The 26,237-nt window shown below is 60.2% G+C and overlaps 1 protein-coding gene across 1 annotated transcript in view; it reads right to left on the reverse strand.

Annotated features, from left to right (window-relative positions):
- Positions 1-8,202: 8,202 nt before the first annotated feature.
- Positions 8,203-26,237, reverse strand: part of LOC140690620 (uncharacterized) — a 56,004-nt gene continuing 37,969 nt past the window's right edge. Inside the window, exons 7-8 of the mRNA XM_072952494.1 lie at positions 19,690-20,031; positions 8,203-8,928 (exon numbers count right to left, since the gene is read on the reverse strand). Of these exons, the coding sequence (XP_072808595.1) occupies positions 8,479-8,928; positions 19,690-20,031 (792 nt within the window). The 3' untranslated portion in view covers positions 8,203-8,478. The remainder of the gene's footprint in view (positions 8,929-19,689; positions 20,032-26,237) is intronic.

A 26,237-nucleotide genomic window follows, 5' to 3' on the forward strand; every position in this document is an offset into this window, starting at 1 on the left:
TAGTCGCTCCTGAAGAGCCCGCAGCTCCTGAAGAGCCTGCCATTCCTGAAGAGCCCGCCGCTCCTGAAGAGCCTGCCGCTCCTGCTGATCTTGCCACTCCTGAAGAGCCTGCCGCTCCTGCTGATCTTGCTGCTCCTGAGAAGCCTGCAGTTCCTCACCTGCACCTGGGCCGCTGGGCAGTGGAGAACCATTTCAGGCATCATCACCCCCTAGGGCTCTGCCCCCTCTGCACCCTCCTACACCTTCTCCAAAATCCCACCATAAATCCCCTCCCCTACCCGAAGTTGACTTCCCTACCCCTGAATTTGCTTTTGTTTTGTTTTTCTTTAGTTTAGTTTATTTGTTTTACATCATTTATGGCATCCTGTATTTTTCCATTTTCCACTTCCTTTAATAAAATACAGATTTTTTTCCCTTTTAAATTGTGCATTTCAGGAACATTAAGTGCATTCCCATGCTGTCCGACCATCACTATCATGTAGTTTTATGCTCTTTACGCTATTTATGCCCGTGAAGTACATCCCACCACGGCCTCAAACCCCTCATCTGGACACTCCTGGGCATGCACACTCCTGGGCCTACACAATCCTGGATCTGTACACTCCTGGGCCTTCCCTGGCATGGGCCTTCTCTGGCCCTGGCTTGCACACTACTGGGCCTGCACACTCCTGGATTGCACACTCATGGGCCTGCACACTCCAGGACATGCACAATCTTGAGCCTGAACACACCTGGGCCTGTGTACTCCTGATTTTGCACACTCCTGGGCCTGAACACTGCTGGGCCTGCACAGCCCTAGGCCTGTACAATTCTGGGCCTGCACACTCCTGTCTCTGCACACTCCGGAGTCTGCACACGCCTGGGCCTGCACACTCCTGGGCCTGTACACCCCTGGGCCTGCACCCTCCTTGGCCTGCACACTCCTCTGTCTGCACACAGCTGGGCCTGCAAACTTCAGGGCCTGCACTCTACTTGGCCTGCACACTACTGGGCCTGCTCCCTCCTATGCCTGCACACTCCTGGGCATGCACACTCCTGGGCCTGCACACTCTTGGGCCTGCCCTGTCCCTGGCACCAGCCTCCTTCACCCCAACGGTGCCACTCACACGGCTGCGGCGTCTAGCCAGGAGCCCCCAACCGAAACCCCTCCCGAGGGACCCCCTTGCCGGCCCCCAGGGAAGCAGCGGGGCTCCTCTTACCTGCGAGGCGGAGACGTAGTCCAGCTGCAGCCTGACTTCCAGCTGCCGGGCGTGCAGGGCCAGCGTGCATGAGGGCAGCAGGCTGGCCGTGATCGGCTGGAAGCTGCCCCCCGAGCCTCTACCGCCCCTTGGGGAAGAGGAGGAGGAAAATCCACGTCAGTGCCAAGAACACAGGACCCGTCCACAGAGGGCCCCTCAGGTGTGACAACCCCAGAGGCGCCCGCAGCCGACCTGGACTGAGAGCCACTTTTCTCGCGGAAGCTCAAGGACCTATGCTGAGCCTCCCTCTCCCTCCCTAAAGAGGGAAAACCCAGAGGCTTTCTAACTTTGCACTCACTGTCCATGTATCAGCCATGTCTAGTTTACCTGCACACTCCAGGGCCTGTACGCATCTATCCTTACACACTCCTTGCCTGCAAACTCCTGGGCCTCCTCCCTCCTGTACCTACACACTCCTGGGCCTGCACCACCCAGGGCCTGCCCTCTCCTGGGCCCGCACAATCCCTCGAGTGCACACTCAGGGCCTGCACACTCATGGGCCTTCCCTCTCCTGGGCCTGCCTCCAATTCGCCCGGCCCTCTCATGGACCTCCACACTCCTGGGCCTGCACACTCCAGAGCCTGTGTTCTCCTAGGCCCGCACACTCCTGGGACAGCACACACCTGGGCCTACACACTCCTGGACCTGCGCACACCTCGGCCTGCATGAACCTGGGCTTGTACACTCCTGGGCCTGTTACCACTTATGCCTGTGCACAGCTAGGCTTGTTCCCATCTGTGCCGGCACACTCCTGGGGCTACACACGGATTGAAATACACAGCCCTAGGCCTGTACAATACTGGGCCTGCACTCTCCTGTCTCTGCACACTCCGGTCTGCACACTCCTTGGCCTGCACACTCCTGAGCGTACTCCCTCCTGTGCCGGCACACTCCTAGGCATGTACACGCCTGGGCCTGCCCTCTGCTTGGTGGGTATGGTCATGGGACTCCCCATTCCTGCGCCTGAACACCCTTGGGCCTGCCCTTTCTTGGGCCTGCACACTCTGGGGCCTGACGTCCCCTGGTTCCAGACACTACAGGGACTGAACACTCCTGGGCCTGCACACTGCTGGGTATGCACAGCCGTGGGCCGCACACTCCTGTCTCTGCACACTCCGGTGTCTGCACACTCCTGGGCCTGTACACTCCTGGACCTGCCCTGGACTGGGCTTGCACCCTCCTGGGCCTGCACACTCCAAGGCCTGCACACTCCTGGGTCTGCACACTACTGGGGCTGCTCCCACTTGTGCCTGCACACTCCTGGGCCTGCACACTCCTTGCCCTGCACACTCCTGGGGGTGCACACTGCTTGGTCTGCACACTCCTGGGCCTGCACATTCCAGGGATTGTCCTCTCCAGGGTCTGCACATTCCTTGGCCTGCACCTTCCTTGTCCTGTGCACTCCTCTGTCTGCACACTCCTGGGCCTGCACACTCCTTGGCCTGCAAACTCCAGGGCCTGCACACACATGGGCCTGTACACTCCTGGGCCTGCCCTGGCCTGGGCCTGCGTATTCCTTTTCCTGCACACTCCACTGTCTGCACACTCCTGGGCCTGCCCTCTCCTGGACCTACAAAATGTTGGGCCTGCACACACCTGGGCCTGTATACCCCTGGACCTGCACACAACTGTGACTGATCGCTCATGTGTCTGCACACTCCAGGTCCTGCACACTCCTGGGACTTCCCTCTCCTGGGCCTGCCCCAAATTCGGCCGGCCCTCTCCTGGACCTGTACATCCTTGGGCCTTCACACTACTGGGCCTGCTCCCACTTGTGCATGCACACACCTGGGCCTGCACACTACTCGGCCTGTAGACTCCAGGATATGAACTCCCCTGTCTCTGCACACTCCGGTGTCTGCACACTCCTTGGCTTTCACACTCATTAGCCTACTACCACCTGTGCCTGCACACTACTGGGCCTGCCCCAACCTATGCCGACACACTTCTTCGCCTGTCCCTCCTGTGCCGTCACAATCCTGGGACTGCACACTCCTGTCTCTGCACACTCCAGTGTCTGCACACTCCTGGTCCTGCACACTCCTGGGCCTGTACACTCCTCTGTCTGCTCACTCCTGGGCTTGCCCTCTCCGGGGTCCGCACAAATCCTCGTGTGCACATTCCAGAGCCTGCAAACTCCTGGGCCTTCCCTCTCCTGGGCCTGCCCCCTATTCGGCCTGCCCTCTCCAGGACCTGCACATTCTTGGGCCTTCACACTATTGGGCCTGCTCCCACTTGTGCCTGCACACACCTGGCACTGCACACTCCTCGGCCTGCTCCCTCCTGTGCCTGCACACTCCTGGGCATGCACACTCCTGGGCCTGCACACTCCTGGATCTGTACACTCCTGGGCCTTCCCTGCATGGGCCTTCTCTGGCCTAGGCTTGCACACTGTTGGGCCCGCACACACCTTGATTGCACACTCATAGGCCTGCACACTCCAAGACATGCACAATGTTTAGCCTGAACACACCTGGGCCTGTATAATCCTGATTTTGCACACTCCTGGGCCTGAACACTGCTGGGCTGCACAGCCCAAGGCCTGTACAATCTTGGGCCTGCACAATCCTGTCTCTGCACCCTGCGGAGTCTGCACACGCCTTTGCCTGCACACTCCTGGGCCTGTACACCCCAGGACCTACACCCTCCTTGGCCTGCACACACCTTTGTCTGCACACTCCTGGGCCTGCAATCTTCAGGACCTGCACACTCCTGGGACAGCAGACACCTGGGCCTTCATACTCCTGGACCTGAGAACACTCGGGCCTGCATGAACCTGGGCTTGTACACTCCTGGGCCTGCAAACTTCAGGACCTGCACACTCCTGGGACAGCAGACACCTGGGCCTTCACACTCCTGGACCTGCGCACACTTGGACCTGCATAAACCTGGGCTTGTACACTCCTGGGCCTGCTCCCATCTATGCCTGCACACTCCTAGCCCTGTTCCCACCTGTGCCGGCACACTCCTGGGCATGCACACTCCTGTCTCTGCACACTCCAGTGTCTGCACACTCCTGGGCCTGTACACTCCTCTGTCTGCTCACTCCTGGGCCTGCCCTCTCCTGGGTCCGCACAAATCCTCGTGTGCACATTCCAGAGCCTGCAAACTCCTGGGCCTTCCCTCTCCTGGGCCTGCCCCCTATTCGGCCGGCCCTCTCCAGGACCTGCACATTCTTGGGCCTTCACACTACTGGGCCTGCTCCCACTTGTGCCTGCACACACCTGGCACTGCACACTCCTCGGCCTGCTCCCTCCTGTGCCTGCACACTCCTGGGCATGCACACTCCTGGGCCTGCACACTCCTGGATCTGTACACTCCTGGGCCTTCCCTGCATGGGCCTTCTCTGGCCTAGGCTTGCACACTGTTGGGCCCGCACACACCTGGATTGCACACTCATAGGCCTGCACACTCCAAGACATGCACAATGTTTAGCCTGAACACACCTGGGCCTGTATAATCCTGATTTTGCACACTCCTGGGCCTGAACACTGCTGGGCTGCACAGCCCAAGGCCTGTACAATCTTGGGCCTGCACAATCCTGTCTCTGCACACTGCGGAGTCTGCACACGCCTTGGCCTGCACACTCCTGGGCCTGTACACTCCAGGACCTACACCCTCCTTGGCCTGCACACACCTTTGTCTGCACACTCCTGGGCCTGCAATCTTCAGGACCTGCACACTCCTGGGACAGCAGACACCTGGGCCTTCATACTCCTGGACCTAAGAACACTCGGGCCTGCATGAACCTGGGCTTGTACACTCCTGGGCCTGCAAACTTCAGGACCTGCACACTCCTGGGACAGCAGACACCTGGGCCTTCACACTCCTGGACCTGCGCACACTTGGACCTGCATAAACCTGGGCTTGTACACTCCTGGGCCTGCTCCCATCTATGCCTGCACACTCCTAGCCCTGTTCCCACCTGTGCCGGCACACTCCTGGGCCTGCACACTCCTGTCTCTGCACACTCCAGTGTCTGCACACTCCTGCTCCTGCACACTCCTGGACCTGTACACTCCTGGGCCTTCCCTGGCATGGGCCTTCTCTGGCCTGGGCTTGCACACTACTGGACCCGCACACTCCTTGATTGCACACTCATGGGCCTGCACACTCCAGGACAGGCACAATCTTGAGCCTGAACACACCTGGGCCTGTATACTCCTGATTCTGCACACTCCTGGGCCTGAACACTGCTGGGACTCACAGCCCTGGGCATGCATACTCCTGGGCCTGCACACTCCAGGGTCTGTACCCTCTTAGGCCTGCCCTGGCCTGGGCCTGCACCCTCCTTGGCCTGCACACTCCTCTGTCTGCACATTCCTGGGCCTGCACAAGGTTGGTCCTGCACACACCTCGGCCTGTATACTCCTGGATCTGCACACTCCTGTGACTGATCCCTCCTGTGTCTGCACACTCCTGGGCCTGCACACTGCTGGGCCTGCCCTCTCCTGGGCCCGCACAATCCCTCGAGTGCACACTCTGGGCCTGCACACTCATGGGCCTGCACACCCCTGGATATGTACACTCCTGGGCCTTCCCTGGTATGGGCCTTCTCTGGCCCTGGCTTGCACACTACTGGGCCCGCACACTCCTGGATTGCACACTCATGGGCCTGCACACTCCAGGACATGCACAATCTTGAGCCTGAACACACCTGGGCCTGTATACTCCTGATTTTGCACACTCCTGGGCCTGGACACTGCTAGGCCTGCACAGCCCTAACCTGTACAGTCCTGGGCCTGCACACCCCTGTGTCTGCACACTCCGGAGTCTGCACACGCCTGGGGCTGCACACTCCTGGGCCTGTACACTCCTGGGCCTACACACTCCTGGGGGTGCTCACTGCTTGGCCTGCACACTCCTGGGCCTGCACATTCGAGGGCCTGTCCTCTCCAGGGCCTGCACTCTCCTGGGACTGCACACACCTGGGCCTGCATGCTCCTGGACCTGCGCACACCTGGGCCTGCACAAACCTGGGCTTCTACACTCCTGGGCCTGCACACTCCTGTACATGCTCACTCCTGGGACTGTATAATCCTCGGCAAGCACAGTCTTGACCTACACACCCCTGGCCATGCCCTATCCCGGGCCAGCCCCCACTTCGGCCGACCCTCTCATGGACCAGCACACTCCTGGCGCTGCACACTCCAGGGCCTGCTCGCATCTGTCCCTACACACTCCTTCGTCTGCAAACTCCTGGGCCTGCTCCCTCCTGTACCTACACACTCCTGGGCCTGCACATTCCAGGGCATGCCCTCTCCTGGGCCTGCACACTCCAAGGACTGCACACACCTGGGCCTGCTCACTCCTGTGACCGCATACTCCTCGGCCTACAAACTCCTTGTCCTGCACACTCCTTGGCCTGCCCCATTTGGCCCTGCCCTCTCCTGTGATGGCCCTCACCTTTCCTGCACTCTCCGGGGCCTGAACACTACTGGCCCTGCACACTCCTGGGCCTGCACACTTCTGTCCCTGCACACTCCTAGGCCTGCCCTCTCCTGGGCCCACACAATGCCTCGTCTGCACAGTCCTGGGCCTGCACACTCCTTGGCCTGCACACCAGCCCTCTGTGGGGCCCTTCCTTTGCTGAGTCTGTGCATGAGCTCCCTGTGATGCCAGCCCGCAGAGGTGACAGGTGCAGTAGGTGTTTGTGGTTCTAGAGACATGATGGCTTTCCTAGGAAGCCGGGTCCAGAATGATCCCCACTGCGCCGATGGGGGATTGGGGAGACCCTGAGAAGCAGGTGGCTTGTCCAGGGTGACAGCACTGCTGGCGGGGGAGCTGGGTCTGAAGCCAGCTGTGTCATCAGAGCTGTGACCCTGGCTGCATCCAGGCCTCCCCAGGGCTATAGGAGGGGCCGTGTTGGTGTCACTGGGTGGACATGGCATGGGGTGGGAAGTGAGCCATCAGCAGCCCAGAGAGGCCCTTGGGGAGCTTTGTGTAAGGAGGAAGCTTGGGGAAGGGGACCCCAGGAAGTGACCTCACTTCCCTGGCAACAGAGCCCAACAGAACTTGGGACCCAGGTCACCAGGCACCCGCTGTGTAGAGAAGGACACTTCTCAACCTACTTGGCTGGTGAACTCAGCTCAGCTCAGACATGTTTTGTTGCATCCCAAGATCCCGAGGTCGCGGCCCCCGGAAAGCCCGCAGCAACGGCCTTTGCCAACAGTGCCGACAGTGGGTCGGGTCTCACCCCAGGCGCCTCTGGCCTTTTGGCCAGAGGGACCGAAAGGTAACACAGGGAGGCCCAGGGCAGGCCCGCCCAGGCCAGGCCACCACTCAGACCCCACCCGGGTGGCCCCACAGCCCCTTCCTGACTGGTGGCGGTGGGGCAGTCATGTTGGGGGGGTCCTGCCTCAAGCAAGAGCAGGCTGAGGAAGGGTCAGAGGCCTGGGGGGCCGATCACGTCACCAACCTGGGTCCAAGCGGGCTGGCTGGGATGTGGAGAACCGGGGCAGGGCCCTGCTGCCCGAGGTGGCGCCCATGCCCTAGGGTGTGTCTCTTGCCTCCCGGGTGACTGAGATGACCAAGGTCCCAGTCTGATCAGGCAGCAGACGGTCGAGTGGGGCAGAAGCAGGAGTGGTCCTGGCCAGGCAGGGCTCTGAGACCTCCGGGCCGGGCCGGCTGCCGGTCACTGTCATTGCAGAGCCAGACACCGCAGGATCCGGGGAACCAGGACACTCATGCCAGCTCCCCAAGTGAGGGGCTGGTGTGCCACACTGTGGAAGGCCAGCACAGGCTCCGGAAGAGTCTGGGTATGAAGGGCTCCCCACCACCACGGCCTCCTGCCCAGACGTCGCCCAGGTCTCTCCCCAGGATCTTGCCCAGGGCTGAGGGGCAGCTCAGCACCCCCGGCTCTGACCTGGAGCACCGGGCCCACCACCCGGGGATTCAGGTAGAGGGCCAGGAGCCCCCCGAAGCACAGCCCAAAGGTGAGAAGGGCAGGGCCGGTGCGGGTGTGTAGGTGAGGGAGGGCGGAGGGCTGGGCCACACAGGGAGGCATTCCCAAAGTCTGCTGTTGGGACCAGAACAAAGACGGGCCTCAGACCACCTGTCTGGAAGAATTCAGTCACAGAACAAGTGCCTGTGGGCACTTGCTCGGTGGGAGCTGTCTGCAAAGCTCTGGGAAGATTTCTGTCCTTGAAAAGGCACGTGGAAAGGGAGCCATGTGGGTACCTTTTTCCAGGTTGTGCCTGAGCACAACCACTAGACTTAAAGCTCTCTCCACGTCCAACAGTTACAGGTCCAGAGCAGGCAGGGGCAGGGGAAGACGCCAGAGAACAAAAACAGGACCACCAGGGTCCAGCAGGAGAACGCGAACTCCCTCCAGCTGCTCCTGCTGAACATGAAGATCCTGCTGCTCCAACTGCATATGAAGAGCCCGCCGTTCCTGCTGATCTAGCCGCTCCTGAAGAGCCCGCTGCTCCTGAAGAGCCTGCCGCTCCTGCTGATCTAGCCGCTCCTGAAGAGCCTGCCTCTCCTGAAGAGCCTGCCTCTCCTGCTGATCTAGCCGCTCCTGAAGAGCCCACGGCTCCTGAAGAGCCTGCCATTCCTGAAGAGCCCGCCGCTCCTGAAGCGCCTGCCGTTCCTGCTGATCTAGACACTCCTGAAGAGCCCGCCATTCCTGCTGATCTAGCCGCTCCTGAAGAACCTGCCGTTCCTGCTGATCTAGCCGATCCTGAAGAGCCTGCAGCTCCTGAAGAGCCTGCCGCTCCTGCTGATCTTGCCACTCCTGAAGAGCCTGCAGCTCCTGCTGATCTTGCCACTCCTGAAGAGCCTGCAGCTCCTGCTGATCTTGCCACTCCTGAAGAGCCTGCTGCTCCTGCTGATCTTGCTGCTCCTGAGAAGCCTGCAGTTCCTGCACCTGCACCTGGGCCGCTGGGCAGTGGAGAACCATTTTAGGCATCATCACCCACTAGGGCTGTGCCCCTCTGCACCCTCCTACACCTTCTCCAAAATCCCACCATAAATCCCCTCCCCTACCCGAAGTTGACTTCCCTACCCCTGAATTTGCTTTTGTTTTGTTTTTCTTTAGTTTAGGTTATTTGTTTTACATCATTTATGGCATCCTATATTTTTCAATTTTCCACCTCCTTTAATAAAATACAGATTTTTTTCCCTTTTAAATTGTGCATTTCAGGAACATTAAGTGCATTCCCATGCTGTCCGACCATCACTATCATGTAGTTTTATGCTCTTTACGCTATTTATGCCTGTGAAGTACATCCCACCACGGCCTCAAACCCCTCCTCTGGACACTCCTGGGCATGCACACTCCTGGGCCTGCACACTCCTGGATCTGTACACTCCTGGGCCTTCCCTGGCATGGGCCTTCTCTGGCCCTGGCTTGCACACTACTGGGCCTGCACACTCCTGGATTGCACACTCATGGGCCTGCACACTCCAGGACATGCACAATCTTGAGCCTGAACACACCTGGACCTGTATAATCCTGATTTTGCACACTCCTGGGCCTGAACACTACTGGGCCTGCACACTGCTCGAACTGCACACTCATGGGTCTGCACACAACAGGACCTGCACAATCTTGGGCATTAACACACCTTGGCCTGTATACACCTGATTCTGTACACTCCAGGGCCTGAAAAATGCTGGGCCTCACAGCCCTGGGCATGCATACTCCTGGGTCTGCACACTCCAGGGTCTGTACCCTCCTGGGCCTGCCATGGCCTGGGCCTGCACATACCTGGGCCTGCACACTCCTGGGACTGCACAATGTTGGGCCTGCACACACCTGGGCCGGCACACTCCTGGACCTGCACACTCCTGTGACTGATCCCTACTGTGTCAGCACACTCCTGGGCCTGCAAACTTCAGGACCTGCACACTCCTGGGACAGCAGACACCTGGGCCTTCATACTCCTGGACCTGCGCACACTTGGACCTGCATAAACCTGGGCTTGTACACTCCTGGGCCTGCTCCCATCTATGCCTGCACACTCCTAGCCCTGTTCCCACCTGTGCCGGCACACTCCTGGGCCTGCACACTCCTGTCTCTGCACACTCCAGTGTCTGCACACTCCTGGTCCTGCACACTCCTGGGCCTGTACACTCCTCTGTCTGCTCACTCCTGGGCCTGCCCTCTCCTGGGTCCGCACAAATCCTCGTGTGCACATTCCAGAGCCTGCAAACTCCTGGGCCTTCCCTCTCCTGGGCCTGCCCCCTATTCGGCCGGCCCTCTCCAGGACCTACACATTCTTGGGCCTTCACACTACTGGGCCTGCTCCCACTTGTGCCTGCACACACCTGGCACTGCACACTCCTCGGCCTGCTCCCTCCTGTGCCTGCACACTCCTGGGCATGCACACTCCTGGGCCTGCACACTCCTGGATCTGTACACTCCTGGGCCTTCCCTGCATGGGCCTTCTCTGGCCTAGGCTTGCACACTGTTGGGCCCGCACACACCTGGATTGCACACTCATAGGCCTGCACACTCCAAGACATGCACAATGTTTAGCCTGAACACACCTGGGCCTGTATAATCCTGATTTTGCACACTCCTGGGCCTGAACACTGCTGGGCTGCACAGCCCAAGGCCTGTACAATCTTGGGCCTGCACAATCCTGTCTCTGCACACTGCGGAGTCTGCACACGCCTTGGCCTGCACACTCCTGGGCCTGTACACTCCAGGACCTACACCCTCCTTGGCCTGCACACACCTTTGTCTGCACACTCCTGGGCCTGCAATCTTCAGGACCTGCACACTCCTGGGACAGCAGACACCTGGGCCTTCATACTCCTGGACCTGCGAACACTCGGGCCTGCATGAACCTGGGCTTGTACACTCCTGGGCCTGCAAATTTCAGGACCTGCACACTCCTGGGACAGCAGACACCTGGGCCTTCACAATCCTGGACCTGCGCACACTTGGACCTGCATAAACCTGGGCTTGTACACTCCTGGGCCTGCTCCCATCTATGCCTGCACACTCCTAGCCCTGTTCCCACCGGTCCCGGCACACTCCTGGGCCTGCACACTCCTGTCTCTGCACACTCCAGTGTTTGCACACTCCTGGTCCTGCACACTCCTGGGCCTGTACACTCCTCTGTCTGCTCACTCCTGGGCCTGCCCTCTCCTGGGTCCGCACAAATCCTCGTGTGCACATTCCAGAGCCTGCAAACTCCTGGGCCTTCCCTCTCCTGGGCCTGCCCCCTATTCGGCCGGCCCTCTCCAGGACCTTCAATTTCTTGGGCCTTCACACTACTGGGCCTGCTCCCACTTGTGCCTGCACACACCTGGCACTGCACACTCCTCGGCCTGCTCCCTCCTGTGCCTGCACACTCCTGGGCATGCACACTCCTGGGCCTGCACCCTCCTGGATTTGTACACTCCTGGGCCTTCCCTGCATGGGCCTTCTCCGGCCTAGGCTTGCACACTGTTGGGCCCGCACACACCTGGATTGCACACTCATAGGCCTGCACACTCCAAGACATGCACAATGTTTAGCCTGAACACACCTGGGCCTGTATAATCCTGATTTTGCACACTCCTGGGCCTGAACACTGCTGGGCTGCACAGCCCAAGGCCTGTACAATCTTGGGCCTGCACAATCCTGTCTCTGCACACTGCGGAGTCTGCACACGCCTTGGCCTGCACACGCCTTGGCCTGTACACTCCAGGACCTACACCCTCCTTGGCCTGCACACACCTTTGTCTGCACACTCCTGGGCCTGCAATCTTCAGGACCTGCACACTCCTGGGACAGCAGACACCTGGGCCTTCATACTCCTGGACCTGCGAACACTCGGGCCTGCATGAACCTGGGCTTGTACACTCCTGGGCCTGCAAACTTCAGGACCTGCACACTCCTGGGACAGCAGACACCTGGGCCTTCATACTCCTGGACCTGCGCACACTAGGACCTGCATAAACCTGGGCTTGTACACGCCTGGGCCTGCTCCCATCTATGCCTGCACACTCCTAGCCCTGTTCCCACCTGTGCCGGCACACCCCTGGGCCTGCACACTCCTGTCTCTGCACACTCCAGTGTCTGCACACTCCTGGTCCTGCACACTCCTGGGCCTGTACACTCCTCTGTCTGCTCACTCCTGGGCCTGCCCTCTCCTAGGTCCACACAAATCCTCGTGTGCACATTCCAGAGCCTGCAAACTCCTGGGCCTTCCCTCTCCTGGGCCTGCCCCCTATTCGGCCGGCCCTCTCCAGGACCTACACATTCTTGGGCCTTCACACTACTGGGCCTGCTCCCACTTGTGCCTGCACACACCTGGCACTGCACACTCCTCGGCCTGCTCCCTCCTGTGCCTGCACACTCCTGGGCATGCACACTCCTGGGCCTGCACACTCCTGGATCTGTACACTCCTGGGCCTTCCGTGCATGGGCCTTCTCTGGCCTAGGCTTGCACACTGTTGGGCCCGCACACACCTGGATTGCACACTCATAGGCCTGCACACTCCAAGACATGCACAATGTTTAGCCTGAACACACCTGGGCCTGTATAATCCTGATTTTGCACACTCCTGGGCCTGAACACTGCTGGGCTGCACAGCCCAAGGCCTGTACAATCTTGGGCCTGCACAATCCTGTCTCTGCACACTGCGGAGTCTGCACACGCCTTGGCCTGCACACTCCTGGGCCTGTACACTCCAGGACCTACACCCTCCTTGGCCTGCACACACCTTTGTCTGCACACTCCTGGGCCTGCAATCTTCAGGACCTGCACACTCCTGGGACAGCAGACACCTGGGCCTTCATACTCCTGGACCTAAGAACACTCGGGCCTGCATGAACCTGGGCTTGTACACTCCTGGGCCTGCAAACTACAGGACCTGCACACTCCTGGGACAGCAGACACCTGGGCCTTCATACTCCTGGACCTGCGCACACTTGGACCTGCCTAAACCTGGGCTTGTACACTCCTGGGCCTGCTCCCATCTATGCCTGCACACTCCTAGCCCTGTTCCCACCTGTGCCGACACACTCCTGGGCCTGCACACTTCTGGGCCTGTACACTCCTCTGTCTGCTCACTCCTGGGCCTGCCCTCTCCTGGGTCCGCACAAATCCTCGTGTGCACATTCCAGAGCCTGCAAACTCCTGGGCCTTCCCTCTCCTGGGCCTGCCCCCTATTCGGCCGGCCCTCTCCAGGACCTGCACATTCTTGGGCCTTCACACTACTGGGCCTGCTCCCACTTTTGCCTGCACACACCTGGCACTGCACACTCCTCGGCCTGCTCCCTCCTGTGCCTGCACACTCCTGGGCATGCACACTCCTGGGCCTGCACACTCCTGGATCTGTACACTCCTGGGCCTTCCCTGCATGGGCCTTCTCTGGCCTAGGCTTGCACACTGTTGGGCCCGCACACACCTGGATTGCACACTCATAGGCCTGCACACTCCAAGATATGCACAATGTTTAGCCTGAACACACCTGGGCCTGTATAATCCTGATTTTGCACACTCCTGGGCCTGAACACTGCTGGGCTGCACAGCCCAAGGCCTGTACAATCTTGGGCCTGCACAATCCTGTCACTGCACACTGCGGAGTCTGCACACGCCATGGCCTGCACACTCCTGGGCCTGTACACTCCAGGACCTACACCCTCCTTGGCCTGCACACACCTTTGTCTGCACACTCCTGGGCCTGCAATCTTCAGGACCTGCACACTCCTGGGACAGCAGACACCTGGGCCTTCATAGTCCTGGACCTGAGAACACTCGGGCCTGCATGAACCTGGGCTTGTACACTCCTGGGCCTGCAAACATCAGGACCTGCACACTCCTGGGACAGCAGACACCTGGGCCTTCACACTCCTGGACCTGCGCACACTTGGACCTGCATAAACCTGGGCTTGTACACTCCTGGGCCTGCTCCCATCTATGCCTGCACACTCCTAGCCCTGTTCCCACCTGTGCCGGCACACTCCTGGGCCTGCACACTCCTGTCTCTGCACACTCCAGTGTCTGCACACTCCTGGTCCTGCACACTCCTGGGCCTGTACACTCCTGTCTGCTCACTCCTGGGCCTGCCCTCTCCTGGGTCCGCACAAATCCTCGTGTGCACATTCCAGAGCCTGCAAACTCCTGGGCCTTCCCTCTCCTGGGCCTGCCCCCTATTCGGCCGGCCCTCTCCAGGACCTGCACATTCTTGGGCCTTCACACTACTGGGCCTGCTCCCACTTGTGCCTGCACACACCTGGCACTGCACACTCCTCTGCCTGCTCCCTCCTGTGCCTGCACACTCCTGGGCATGCACACTCCTGGGCCTGCACACTCCTGGATCTGTACACTCCTGGGCCTTCCGTGCATGGGCCTTCTCTGGCCTAGGCTTGCACACTGTTGGGCCCGCACACACCTGGATTGCACACTCATAGGCCTGCACACTCCAAGACATGCACAATGTTTAGCCTGAACACACCTGGGCCTGTATAATCCTGATTTTGCACACTCCTGGGCCTGAACACTGCTGGGCTGAACAGCCCAAGGCCTGTACAATCTTGGGCCTGCACAATCCTGTCTCTGCACACTGCGGAGTCTGCACACGCCTTGGCCTGCACACTCCTGGGCCTGTACACTCCAGGACCTACACCCTCCTTGGCCTGCACACACCTTTGTCTGCACACTCCTGGGCCTGCAATCTTCAGGACCTGCACACTCCTGGGACAGCAGACACCTGGGCCTTCATACTCCTGGACCTAAGAACACTCGGGCCTGCATGAACCTGGGCTTGTACACTCCTGGGCCTGCAAACTTCAGGACCTGCACACTCCTGGGACAGCAGACACCTGGGCCTTCACACTCCTGGACCTGCGCACACTTGGACCTGCATAAACCTGGGCTTGTACACTCCTGGGCCTGCTCCCATCTATGCCTGCACACTCCTAGCCCTGTTCCCACCTGTGCCGGCACACTCCTGGGCCTGCACACTCCTGTCTCTGCACACTCCAGTGTCTGCACACTCCTGGTCCTGCACACTCCTGGGCCTGTACACTCCTCTGTCTGCTCACTCCTGGGCCTGCCCTCTCCTGGGTCCGCACAAATCCTCGTGTGCACATTCCAGAGCCTGCAAACTCCTGGGCCTTCCCTCTCCTGGGCCTGCCCCCTATTCGGCCGGCCCTCTCCAGGACCTGCACATTCTTGGGCCTTCACACTACTGGGCCTGCTCCCACTTGTGCCTGCACACACCTGGCACTGCACACTCCTCGGCCTGCTCCCTCCTGTGCCTGCACACTCCTGGGCATGCACACTCCTGGGCCTGCACACTCCTGGATCTGTACACTCCTGGGCCTTCCCTGCATGGGCCTTCTCTGGCCTAGGCTTGCACACTGTTGGGCCCGCACACACCTGGATTGCACACTCATAGGCCTGCACACTCCAAGACATGCACAATGTTTAGCCTGAACACACCTGGGCCTGTATAATCCTGATTTTGCACACTCCTGGGCCTGAACACTGCTGGGCTGCACAGCCCAAGGCCTGTACAATCTTGGGCCTGCACAATCCTGTCTCTGCACACTGCGGAGTCTGCACACGCCTTGGCCTGCACACTCCTGGGCCTGTACACTCCAGGACCTACACCCTCCTTGGCCTGCACACACCTTTGTCTGCACACTCCTGGGCCTGCAATCTTCAGGACCTGCACACTCCTGGGACAGCAGACACCTGGGCCTTCATACTCCTGGACCTGCGAACACTCGGGCCTGCATGAACCTGGGCTTGTACACTCCTGGGCCTGCAAACTTCAGGACCTGCACACTCCTGGGACAGCAGACACCTGGGCCTTCACACTCCTGGACCTGCGCACACTTGGACCTGCATAAACCTGGGCTTGTACACTCCTGGGCCTGCTCCCATCTATGCCTGCACACTCCTAGCCCTGTTCCCACCTGTGCCGGCACACTCCTGGGCCTGCACACTCCTGTCTCTGCACACTCCAGTGTCTGCACACTCCTGCTCCTGCACACTCCTGGACCTGTACACTCCTGGGCCTTCCCTGGCATGGGCCTTCTCTGGCCTGGGCTTGCACACTACTGGACCCGCACACTCCTTGATTGCACACTCATGGGCCTGCACACTCCAGGACAGGCACAATCTTGAGCCTGAACACACCTGGGCCTGTATACTCCTGATTCTGCACACTCCTGGGCCTGAACACTGCTGGGACTCACAGCCCTGGGCATGCATACTCCTGGGCCTGCACACTCCAGGGTCTGTACCCTCTTAGGCCTGCCCTGGCCTGGGCCTGCACCCTCCTTGGCCTGCACACTCCTCTGTCTGCACATTCCTGGGCCTGCACAAGGTTGGTCCTGCACACACCTCGGCCTGTATACTCCTGGATCTGCACACTCCTGTGACTGATCCCTCCTGTGTCTGCACACTCCTGGGCCTGCACACTGCTGGGCCTGCCCTCTCCTGGGCCCGCACAATCCCTCGAGTGCACACTCTGGGCCTGCACACTCATGGGCCTGCACACCCCTGGATATGTACACTCCTGGGCCTTCCCTGGTATGGGCCTTCTCTGGCCCTGGCTTGCACACTACTGGGCCCGCACACTCCTGGATTGCACACTCATGGGCCTGCACACTCCAGGACATGCACAATCTTGAGCCTGAACACACCTGGGCCTGTATACTCCTGATTTTGCACACTCCTGGGCCTGGACACTGCTAGGCCTGCACAGCCCTAACCTGTACAGTCCTGGGCCTGCACACCCCTGTGTCTGCACACTCCGGAGTCTGCACACGCCTGGGGCTGCACACTCCTGGGCCTGTACACTCCTGGGCCTACACACTCCTGGGGGTGCTCACTGCTTGGCCTGCACACTCCTGGGCCTGCACATTCGAGGGCCTGTCCTCTCCAGGGCCTGCACTCTCCTGGGACTGCACACACCTGGGCCTGCATGCTCCTGGACCTGCGCACACCTGGGCCTGAACAAACCTGGGCTTCTACACTCCTGGGCCTGCACACTCCTGTACATGCTCACTCCTGGGACTGTATAATCCTGGGCAAGCACAGTCTTGACCTACACACCCCTGGCCATGCCCTATCCCGGGCCAGCCCCCACTTCGGCCGACCCTCTCATGGACCAGCACACTCCTGGCGCTGCACACTCCAGGGCCTGCTCGCATCTGTCCCTACACACTCCTTCGTCTGCAAACTCCTGGGCCTGCTCCCTCCTGTACCTACACACTCCTGGGCCTGCACATTCCAGGGCATGCCCTCTCCTGGGCCTGCACACTCCAAGGACTGCACACACCTGGGCCTGCTCACTCCTGTGACCGCATACTCCTCGGCCTACAAACTCCTTGTCCTGCACACTCCTTGGCCTGCCCCATTTGGCCCTGCCCTCTCCTGTGATGGCCCTCACCTTTCCTGCACTCTCCGGGGCCTGAACACTACTGGCCCTGCACACTCCTGGGCCTGCACACTTCTGTCCCTGCACACTCCTAGGCCTGCCCTCTCCTGGGCCCACACAATGCCTCGTCTGCACAGTCCTGGGCCTGCACACTCCTTGGCCTGCACACCAGCCCTCTGTGGGGCCCTTCCTTTGCTGAGTCTGTGCATGAGCTCCCTGTGATGCCAGCCCGCAGAGGTGACAGGTGCAGTAGGTGTTTGTGGTTCTAGAGACATGATGGCTTTCCTAGGAAGCCGGGTCCAGAATGATCCCCACTGCGCCGATGGGGGATTGGGGAGACCCTGAGAAGCAGGTGGCTTGTCCAGGGTGACAGCACTGCTGGCGGGGGAGCTGGGTCTGAAGCCAGCTGTGTCATCAGAGCTGTGACCCTGGCTGCATCCAGGCCTCCCCAGGGCTATAGGAGGGGCCGTGTTGGTGTCACTGGGTGGACATGGCATGGGGTGGGAAGTGAGCCATCAGCAGCCCAGAGAGGCCCTTGGGGAGCTTTGTGTAAGGAGGAAGCTTGGGGAAGGGGACCCCAGGAAGTGACCTCACTTCCCTGGCAACAGAGCCCAACAGAACTTGGGACCCAGGTCACCAGGCACCCGCTGTGTAGAGAAGGACACTTCTCAACCTACTTGGCTGGTGAACTCAGCTCAGCTCAGACATGTTTTGTTGCATCCCAAGATCCCGAGGTCGCGGCCCCCGGAAAGCCCGCAGCAACGGCCTTTGCCAACAGTGCCGACAGTGGGTCGGGTCTCACCCCAGGCGCCTCTGGCCTTTTGGCCAGAGGGACCGAAAGGTAACACAGGGAGGCCCAGGGCAGGCCCGCCCAGGCCAGGCCACCACTCAGACCCCACCCGGGTGGCCCCACAGCCCCTTCCTGACTGGTGGCGGTGGGGCAGTCATGTTGGGGGGGTCCTGCCTCAAGCAAGAGCAGGCTGAGGAAGGGTCAGAGGCCTGGGGGGCCGATCACGTCACCAACCTGGGTCCAAGCGGGCTGGCTGGGATGTGGAGAACCGGGGCAGGGCCCTGCTGCCCGAGGTGGCGCCCATGCCCTAGGGTGTGTCTCTTGCCTCCCGGGTGACTGAGATGACCAAGGTCCCAGTCTGATCAGGCAGCAGACGGTCGAGTGGGGCAGAAGCAGGAGTGGTCCTGGCCAGGCAGGGCTCTGAGACCTGCGGGCCGGGCCGGCTGCCGGTCACTGTCATTGCAGAGCCAGACACCGCAGGATCCGGGGAACCAGGACACTCATGCCAGCTCCCCAAGTGAGGGGCTGGTGTGCCACACTGTGGAAGGCCAGCACAGGCTCCGGAAGAGTCTGGGTATGAAGGGCTCCCCACCACCACGGCCTCCTGCCCAGACGTCGCCCAGGTCTCTCCCCAGGATCTTGCCCAGGGCTGAGGGGCAGCTCAGCACCCCCGGCTCTGACCTGGAGCACCGGGCCCACCACCCGGGGATTCAGGTAGAGGGCCAGGAGCCCCCCGAAGCACAGCCCAAAGGTGAGAAGGGCAGGGCCGGTGCGGGTGTGTAGGTGAGGGAGGGCGGAGGGCTGGGCCACACAGGGAGGCATTCCCAAAGTCTGCTGTTGGGACCAGAACAAAGACGGGCCTCAGACCACCTGTCTGGAAGAATTCAGTCACAGAACAAGTGCCTGTGGGCACTTGCTCGGTGGGAGCTGTCTGCAAAGCTCTGGGAAGATTTCTGTCCTTGAAAAGGCACGTGGAAAGGGAGCCATGTGGGTACCTTTTTCCAGGTTGTGCCTGAGCACAACCACTAGACTTAAAGCTCTCTCCACATCCAACAGTTACAGGTCCAGAGCAGGCAGGGGCAGGGGAAGACGCCAGAGAACAAAAACAGGACCACCAGGGTCCAGCAGGAGAACGCGAACTCCCTCCAGCTGCTCCTGCTGAACATGAAGATCCTGCTGCTCCAACTGCATATGAAGAGCCTGCCATTCCTGCTGATCTAGCTGCTCCTGAAGAGCCCGCCGTTCCTGCTGATCTAGCCGCTCCTGAAGAGCCCGCCGCTCCTGAAGAGCCTGCCGCTCCTGCTGATCTAGCCGCTCCTGAAGAGCCTGCCTCTCCTGAAGAGCCTGCCTCTCCTGCTGATCTAGCCGCTCCTGAAGAGCCCACGGCTCCTGAAGAGCCTGCCATTCCTGAAGAGCCCGCCGCTCCTGAAGCGCCTGCCGTTCCTGCTGATCTAGACACTCCTGAAGAGCCCGCCATTCCTGCTGATCTAGCCGCTCCTGAAGAACCTGCCGTTCCTGCTGATCTAGCCGATCCTGAAGAGCCTGCAGCTCCTGAAGAGCCTGCCGCTCCTGCTGATCTTGCCACTCCTGAAGAGCCTGCAGCTCCTGCTGATCTTGCCACTCCTGAAGAGCCTGCAGCTCCTGCTGATCTTGCCACTCCTGAAGAGCCTGCTGCTCCTGCTGATCTTGCTGCTCCTGAGAAGCCTGCAGTTCCTGCACCTGCACCTGGGCCGCTGGGCAGTGGAGAACCATTTTAGGCATCATCACCCACTAGGGCTGTGCCCCTCTGCACCCTCCTACACCTTCTCCAAAATCCCACCATAAATCCCCTCCCCTACCCGAAGTTGACTTCCCTACCCCTGAATTTGCTTTTGTTTTGTTTTTCTTTAGTTTAGGTTATTTGTTTTACATCATTTATGGCATCCTATATTTTTCAATTTTCCACCTCCTTTAATAAAATACAGATTTTTTTCCCTTTTAAATTGTGCATTTCAGGAACATTAAGTGCATTCCCATGCTGTCCGACCATCACTATCATGTAGTTTTATGCTCTTTACGCTATTTATGCCTGTGAAGTACATCCCACCACGGCCTCAAACCCCTCCTCTGGACACTCCTGGGCATGCACACTCCTGGGCCTGCACACTCCTGGATCTGTACACTCCTGGGCCTTCCCTGGCATGGGCCTTCTCTGGCCCTGGCTTCCACACTACTGGGCCTGCACACTCCTGGATTGCACACTCATGGGCCTGCACACTCCAGGACATGCACAATCTTGAGCCTGAACACACCTGGACCTGTATAATCCTGATTTTGCACACTCCTGGGCCTGAACACTACTGGGCCTGCACACTGCCCGAACTGCACACTCATGGGTCTGCACACAACAGGACCTGCACAATCTTGGGCATTAACACACCTTGGCCTGTATACACCTGATTCTGTACACTCCAGGGCCTGAAAAATGCTGGGCCTCACAGCCCTGGGCATGCATACTCCTGGGTCTGCACACTCCAGAGTCTGTACCCTCCTGGGCCTGCCATGGCCTGGGCCTGCACATACCTGGGCCTGCACACTCCTGGGACTGCACAATGTTGGGCCTGCACACACCTGGATCTGTACACTCCTGGGCCTTCCCTGCATGGGCCTTCTCCGGCCTATGCTTGCACACTGTTGGGCCCGCACACACCTGGATTGCACACTCATAGGCCTGCACACTCCAAGACATGCACAATGTTTAGCCTGAACACACCTGGGCCTGTATAATCCTGATTTTGCACACTCCTGGGCCTGAACACTGCTGGGCTGCACAGCCCAAGGCCTGTACAATCTTGGGCCTGCACAATCCTGTCTCTGCACACTGCGGAGTCTGCACACGCCTTGGCCTGCACACTCCAGGACCTACACCCTCCTTGGCCTGCACACACCTTTGTCTGCACACTCCTGGGCCTGCAATCTTCAGGACCTGCACACTCCTGGGACAGCAGACACCTGGGCCTTCATACTCCTGGACCTGCGAACACTCGGGCCTGCATGAACCTGGGCTTGTACACTCCTGGGCCTGCAAACTTCAGGACCACCACACTCCTGGGACAGCAGACACCTGGGCCTTCATACTCCTGGACCTGCGCACACTTGGTCCTGCATAAACCTGGGCTTGTACACTCCTGGGCCTGCTCCCATCTATGCCTGCACAATCCTAGCCCTGTTCACACCTGTGCCGGCACACTCCTGGGCCTGCACACTCCTGTCTCTGCACACTCCAGTGTCTGCACACTCCTGGTCCTGCACACTCCTGGGCCTGTACACTCCTCTGTCTGCCCACTCCTGGGCCTGCCCTCTCCTGGGTCCGCACAAATCCTCGTGTGCACATTCCAGAGCCTGCAAACTCCTGGGCCTTCCCTCTCCTGGGCCTGCCCCCTATTCGGCCGGCCCTCTCCAGGACCTGCACATTCTTGGGCCTTCACACTACTGGGCCTGCTCCCACTTGTGCCTGCACACACCTGGCACTGCACACTCCTCGGCCTGCTCCCTCCTGTGCCTGCACACTCCTGGGCATGCACACTCCTGGGCCTGCACACTCCTGGATCTGTACACTCCTGGGCCTTCCCTGCATGGGCCTTCTCTGGCCTAGGCTTGCACACTGTTGGGCCCGCACACACCTGGATTGCACACTCATAGGCCTGCACACTCCAAGACATGCACAATATTTAGCCTGAACACACCTGGGCCTGTATAATCCTGATTTTGCACACTCCTGGGCCTGAACACTGCTGGGCTGCACAGCCCAAGGCCTGTACAATCTTGGGCCTGCACAATCCTGTCTCTGCACACTGCGGAGTCTGCACACGCCTTGGCCTGCACACTCCTGGGCCTGTACACTCCAGGACCTACACCCTCCTTGGCCTGCACACACCTTTGTCTGCACACTCCTGGGCCTGCAATCTTCAGGACCTGCACACTCCTGGGACAGCAGACACCTGGGCCTTCATACTCCTGGACCTGCGAACACTCGGGCCTGCATGAACCTGGGCTTGTACACTCCTGGGCCTGCAAACTTCAGGACCTGCACACTCCTGGGACAGCAGACACCTGGGCCTTCATACTCCTGGACCTGCGAACACTCGGGCCTGCATGAACCTGGGCTTGTACACTCCTGGGCCTGCAAACTTCAGGACCTGCACACTCCTGGGACAGCAGACACCTGGGCCTTCATACTCCTGGACCAGCGCACACTTGGACCTGCATAAACCTGGGCTTGTACACTCCTGGGCCTGCTCCCATCTATGCCTGCACACTCCTAGCCCTGTTCCCACCTGTGCCGGCACACTCCTGGGCCTGCACACTCCTGTCTCTGCACACTCCAGTGTCTGCACACTCCTGGTCCTGCACACTCCTGGGCCTGTACACTCCTCTGTCTGCTCACTCCTGGGCCTGCCCTCTCCTGGGTCCGCACAAATCCTCGTGTGCACATTCCAGAGCCTGCAAACTCCTGGGCCTTCCCTCTCCTGGGCCTGCCCCCTATTCGGCCGGCCCTCTCCAGGACCTGCACATTCTTGGGCCTTCACACTACTGGGCCTGCTCCCTCCTGTGCCTGCACACTCCTGGGCATGCACACTCCTGGGCCTGCACACTCCTGGATCTGTACACTCCTGGGCCTTCCCTGCATGGGCCTTCTCTGGCCTAGGCTTGCACACTGTTGGGCCCGCACACACCTGGATTGCACACTCATAGGCCTGCACACTCCAAGACATGCACAATATTTAGCCTGAACACACCTGGGCCTGTATAATCCTGATTTTGCACACTCCTGGGCCTGAACACTGCTGGGCTGCACAGCCCAAGGCCTGTACAATCTTGGGCCTGCACAATCCTTTCTCTGCACACTGCGGAGTCTGCACACGCCTTGGCCTGCACACTCCTGGGCCTGTACACTCCAGGACCTACACCCTCCTTGGCCTGCACACACCTTTGTCTGCACACTCCTGGGCCTGCAATCTTCAGGACCTGCACACTCCTGGGACAGCAGACACCTGGGCCTTCATACTCCTGGACCTGCGAACACTCGGGCCTGCATGAACCTGGGCTTGTACACTCCTGGGCCTGCAAACTTCAGGACCTGCACACTCCTGGGACAGCAGACACCTGGGCCTTCATACTCCTGGACCTGCGAACACTCGGGCCTGCATGAACCTGGGCTTGTACACTCCTGGGCCTGCAAACTTCAGGACCTGCACACTCCTGGGACAGCAGACACCTGGGCCTTCATACTCCTGGACCTGCGCACACTTGGACCTGCATAAACCTGGGCTTGTACACTCCTGGGCCTGCTCCCATCTATGCCTGCACACTCCTAGCCCTGTTCCCACCTGTGCCGGCACACTCCTGGGCCTGCACACTCCTGTCTCTGCACACTCCAGTGTCTGCACACTCCTGGTCCTGCACACTCCTGGGCCTGTACACTCCTCTGTCTGCTCACTCCTGGGCCTGCCCTCTCCTGGGTCCGCACAAATCCTCGTGTGCACATTCCAGAGCCTGCAAACTCCTGGGCCTTCCCTCTCCTGGGCCTGCCCCCTATTCGGCCGGCCCTCTCCAGGACCTGCACATTCTTGGGCCTTCACACTACTGGGCCTGCTCCCACTTGTGCCTGCACACACCTGGGACTGCACCCTCCTCGGCCTACTCCCTCTTGTGCGTGCACAGTCCTGCGCATGCACACTCCTGGGCCAGCACAATCCTGGATGTGTACACTCCTGGGCCTTCCCTGGCATGGGCCTTCTCTGGCCTGGGCTTGCACACTACTGGACCCGCACACTCCTTGATTGCACACTCATGGGCCTGCACACTCCAGGACAGGCACAATCTTGAGCCTGAACACACCTGGGCCTGTATACTCCTGATTCTGCACACTCCTGGGCCTGAACACTGCTGGGACTCACAGCCCTGGGCATGCATACTCCTGGGCCTGCACACTCCAGGGTCTGTACCCTCTTAGGCCTGCCCTGGCCTGGGCCTGCACCCTCCTTGGCCTGCACACTCCTCTGTCTGCACATTCCTGGGCCTGCACAAGGTTGGGCCTGCACACACCTGGGCCTGTATACTCCTGGATCTGCACACTCCTGTGACTGATCCCTCCTGTGTCTGCACACTCCTGGGCCTGCACACTGCTGGGCCTGCCCTCTCCTGGGCCCGCACAATCCCTCGAGTGCACACTCTGGGCCTGCACACTCATGGGCCTGCACACCCCTGGATATGTACACTCCTGGGCCTTCCCTGGTATGGGCCTTCTCTGGCCCTGGCTTGCACACTACTGGGCCCGCACACTCCTGGATTGCACACTCATGGGCCTGCACACTCCAGGACATGCACAATCTTGAGCCTGAACACACCTGGGCCTGTATACTCCTGATTTTGCACACTCCTGGGCCTGGACACTGCTAGGCCTGCACAGCCCTAACCTGTACAGTCCTGGGCCTGCACACCCCTGTGTCTGCACACTCCGGAGTCTGCACACGCCTGGGGCTGCACACTCCTGGGCCTGTACACTCCTGGGCCTACACACTCCTGGGGGTGCTCACTGCTTGGCCTGCACACTCCTGGGCCTGCACATTCGAGGGCCTGTCCTCTCCAGGGCCTGCACTCTCCTGGGACTGCACACACCTGGGCCTGCATGCTCCTGGACCTGCGCACACCTGGGCCTGCACAAACCTGGGCTTCTACACTCCTGGGCCTGCACACTCCTGTACATGCTCACTCCTGGGACTGTATAATCCTGGGCAAGCACAGTCTTGACCTACACACCCCTGGCCATGCCCTATCCCGGGCCAGCCCCCACTTCGGCCGACCCTCTCATGGACCAGCACACTCCTGGCGCTGCACACTCCAGGGCCTGCTCGCATCTGTCCCTACACACTCCTTCGTCTGCAAACTCCTGGGCCTGCTCCCTCCTGTACCTACACACTCCTGGGCCTGCACATTCCAGGGCATGCCCTCTCCTGGGCCTGCACACTCCAAGGACTGCACACACCTGGGCCTGCTCACTCCTGTGACCGCATACTCCTCGGCCTACAAACTCCTTGTCCTGCACACTCCTTGGCCTGCCCCATTTGGCCCTGCCCTCTCCTGTGATGGCCCTCACCTTTCCTGCACTCTCCGGGGCCTGAACACTACTGGCCCTGCACACTCCTGGGCCTGCACACTTCTGTCCCTGCACACTCCTAGGCCTGCCCTCTCCTGGGCCCACACAATGCCTCGTCTGCACAGTCCTGGGCCTGCACACTCCTTGGCCTGCACACCAGCCCTCTGTGGGGCCCTTCCTTTGCTGAGTCTGTGCATGAGCTCCCTGTGATGCCAGCCCGCAGAGGTGACAGGTGCAGTAGGTGTTTGTGGTTCTAGAGACATGATGGCTTTCCTAGGAAGCCGGGTCCAGAATGATCCCCACTGCGCCGATGGGGGATTGGGGAGACCCTGAGAAGCAGGTGGCTTGTCCAGGGTGACAGCACTGCTGGCGGGGGAGCTGGGTCTGAAGCCAGCTGTGTCATCAGAGCTGTGACCCTGGCTGCATCCAGGCCTCCCCAGGGCTATAGGAGGGGCCGTGTTGGTGTCACTGGGTGGACATGGCATGGGGTGGGAAGTGAGCCATCAGCAGCCCAGAGAGGCCCTTGGGGAGCTTTGTGTAAGGAGGAAGCTTGGGGAAGGGGACCCCAGGAAGTGACCTCACTTCCCTGGCAACAGAGCCCAACAGAACTTGGGACCCAGGTCACCAGGCACCCGCTGTGTAGAGAAGGACACTTCTCAACCTACTTGGCTGGTGAACTCAGCTCAGCTCAGACATGTTTTGTTGCATCCCAAGATCCCGAGGTCGCGGCCCCCGG

The sequence above is a fragment of the Vicugna pacos genome, chromosome 31 (genome assembly GCF_048564905.1).
Source record: "Vicugna pacos chromosome 31, VicPac4, whole genome shotgun sequence".
Taxonomy (NCBI): Eukaryota; Metazoa; Chordata; class Mammalia; order Artiodactyla; family Camelidae; genus Vicugna; species Vicugna pacos.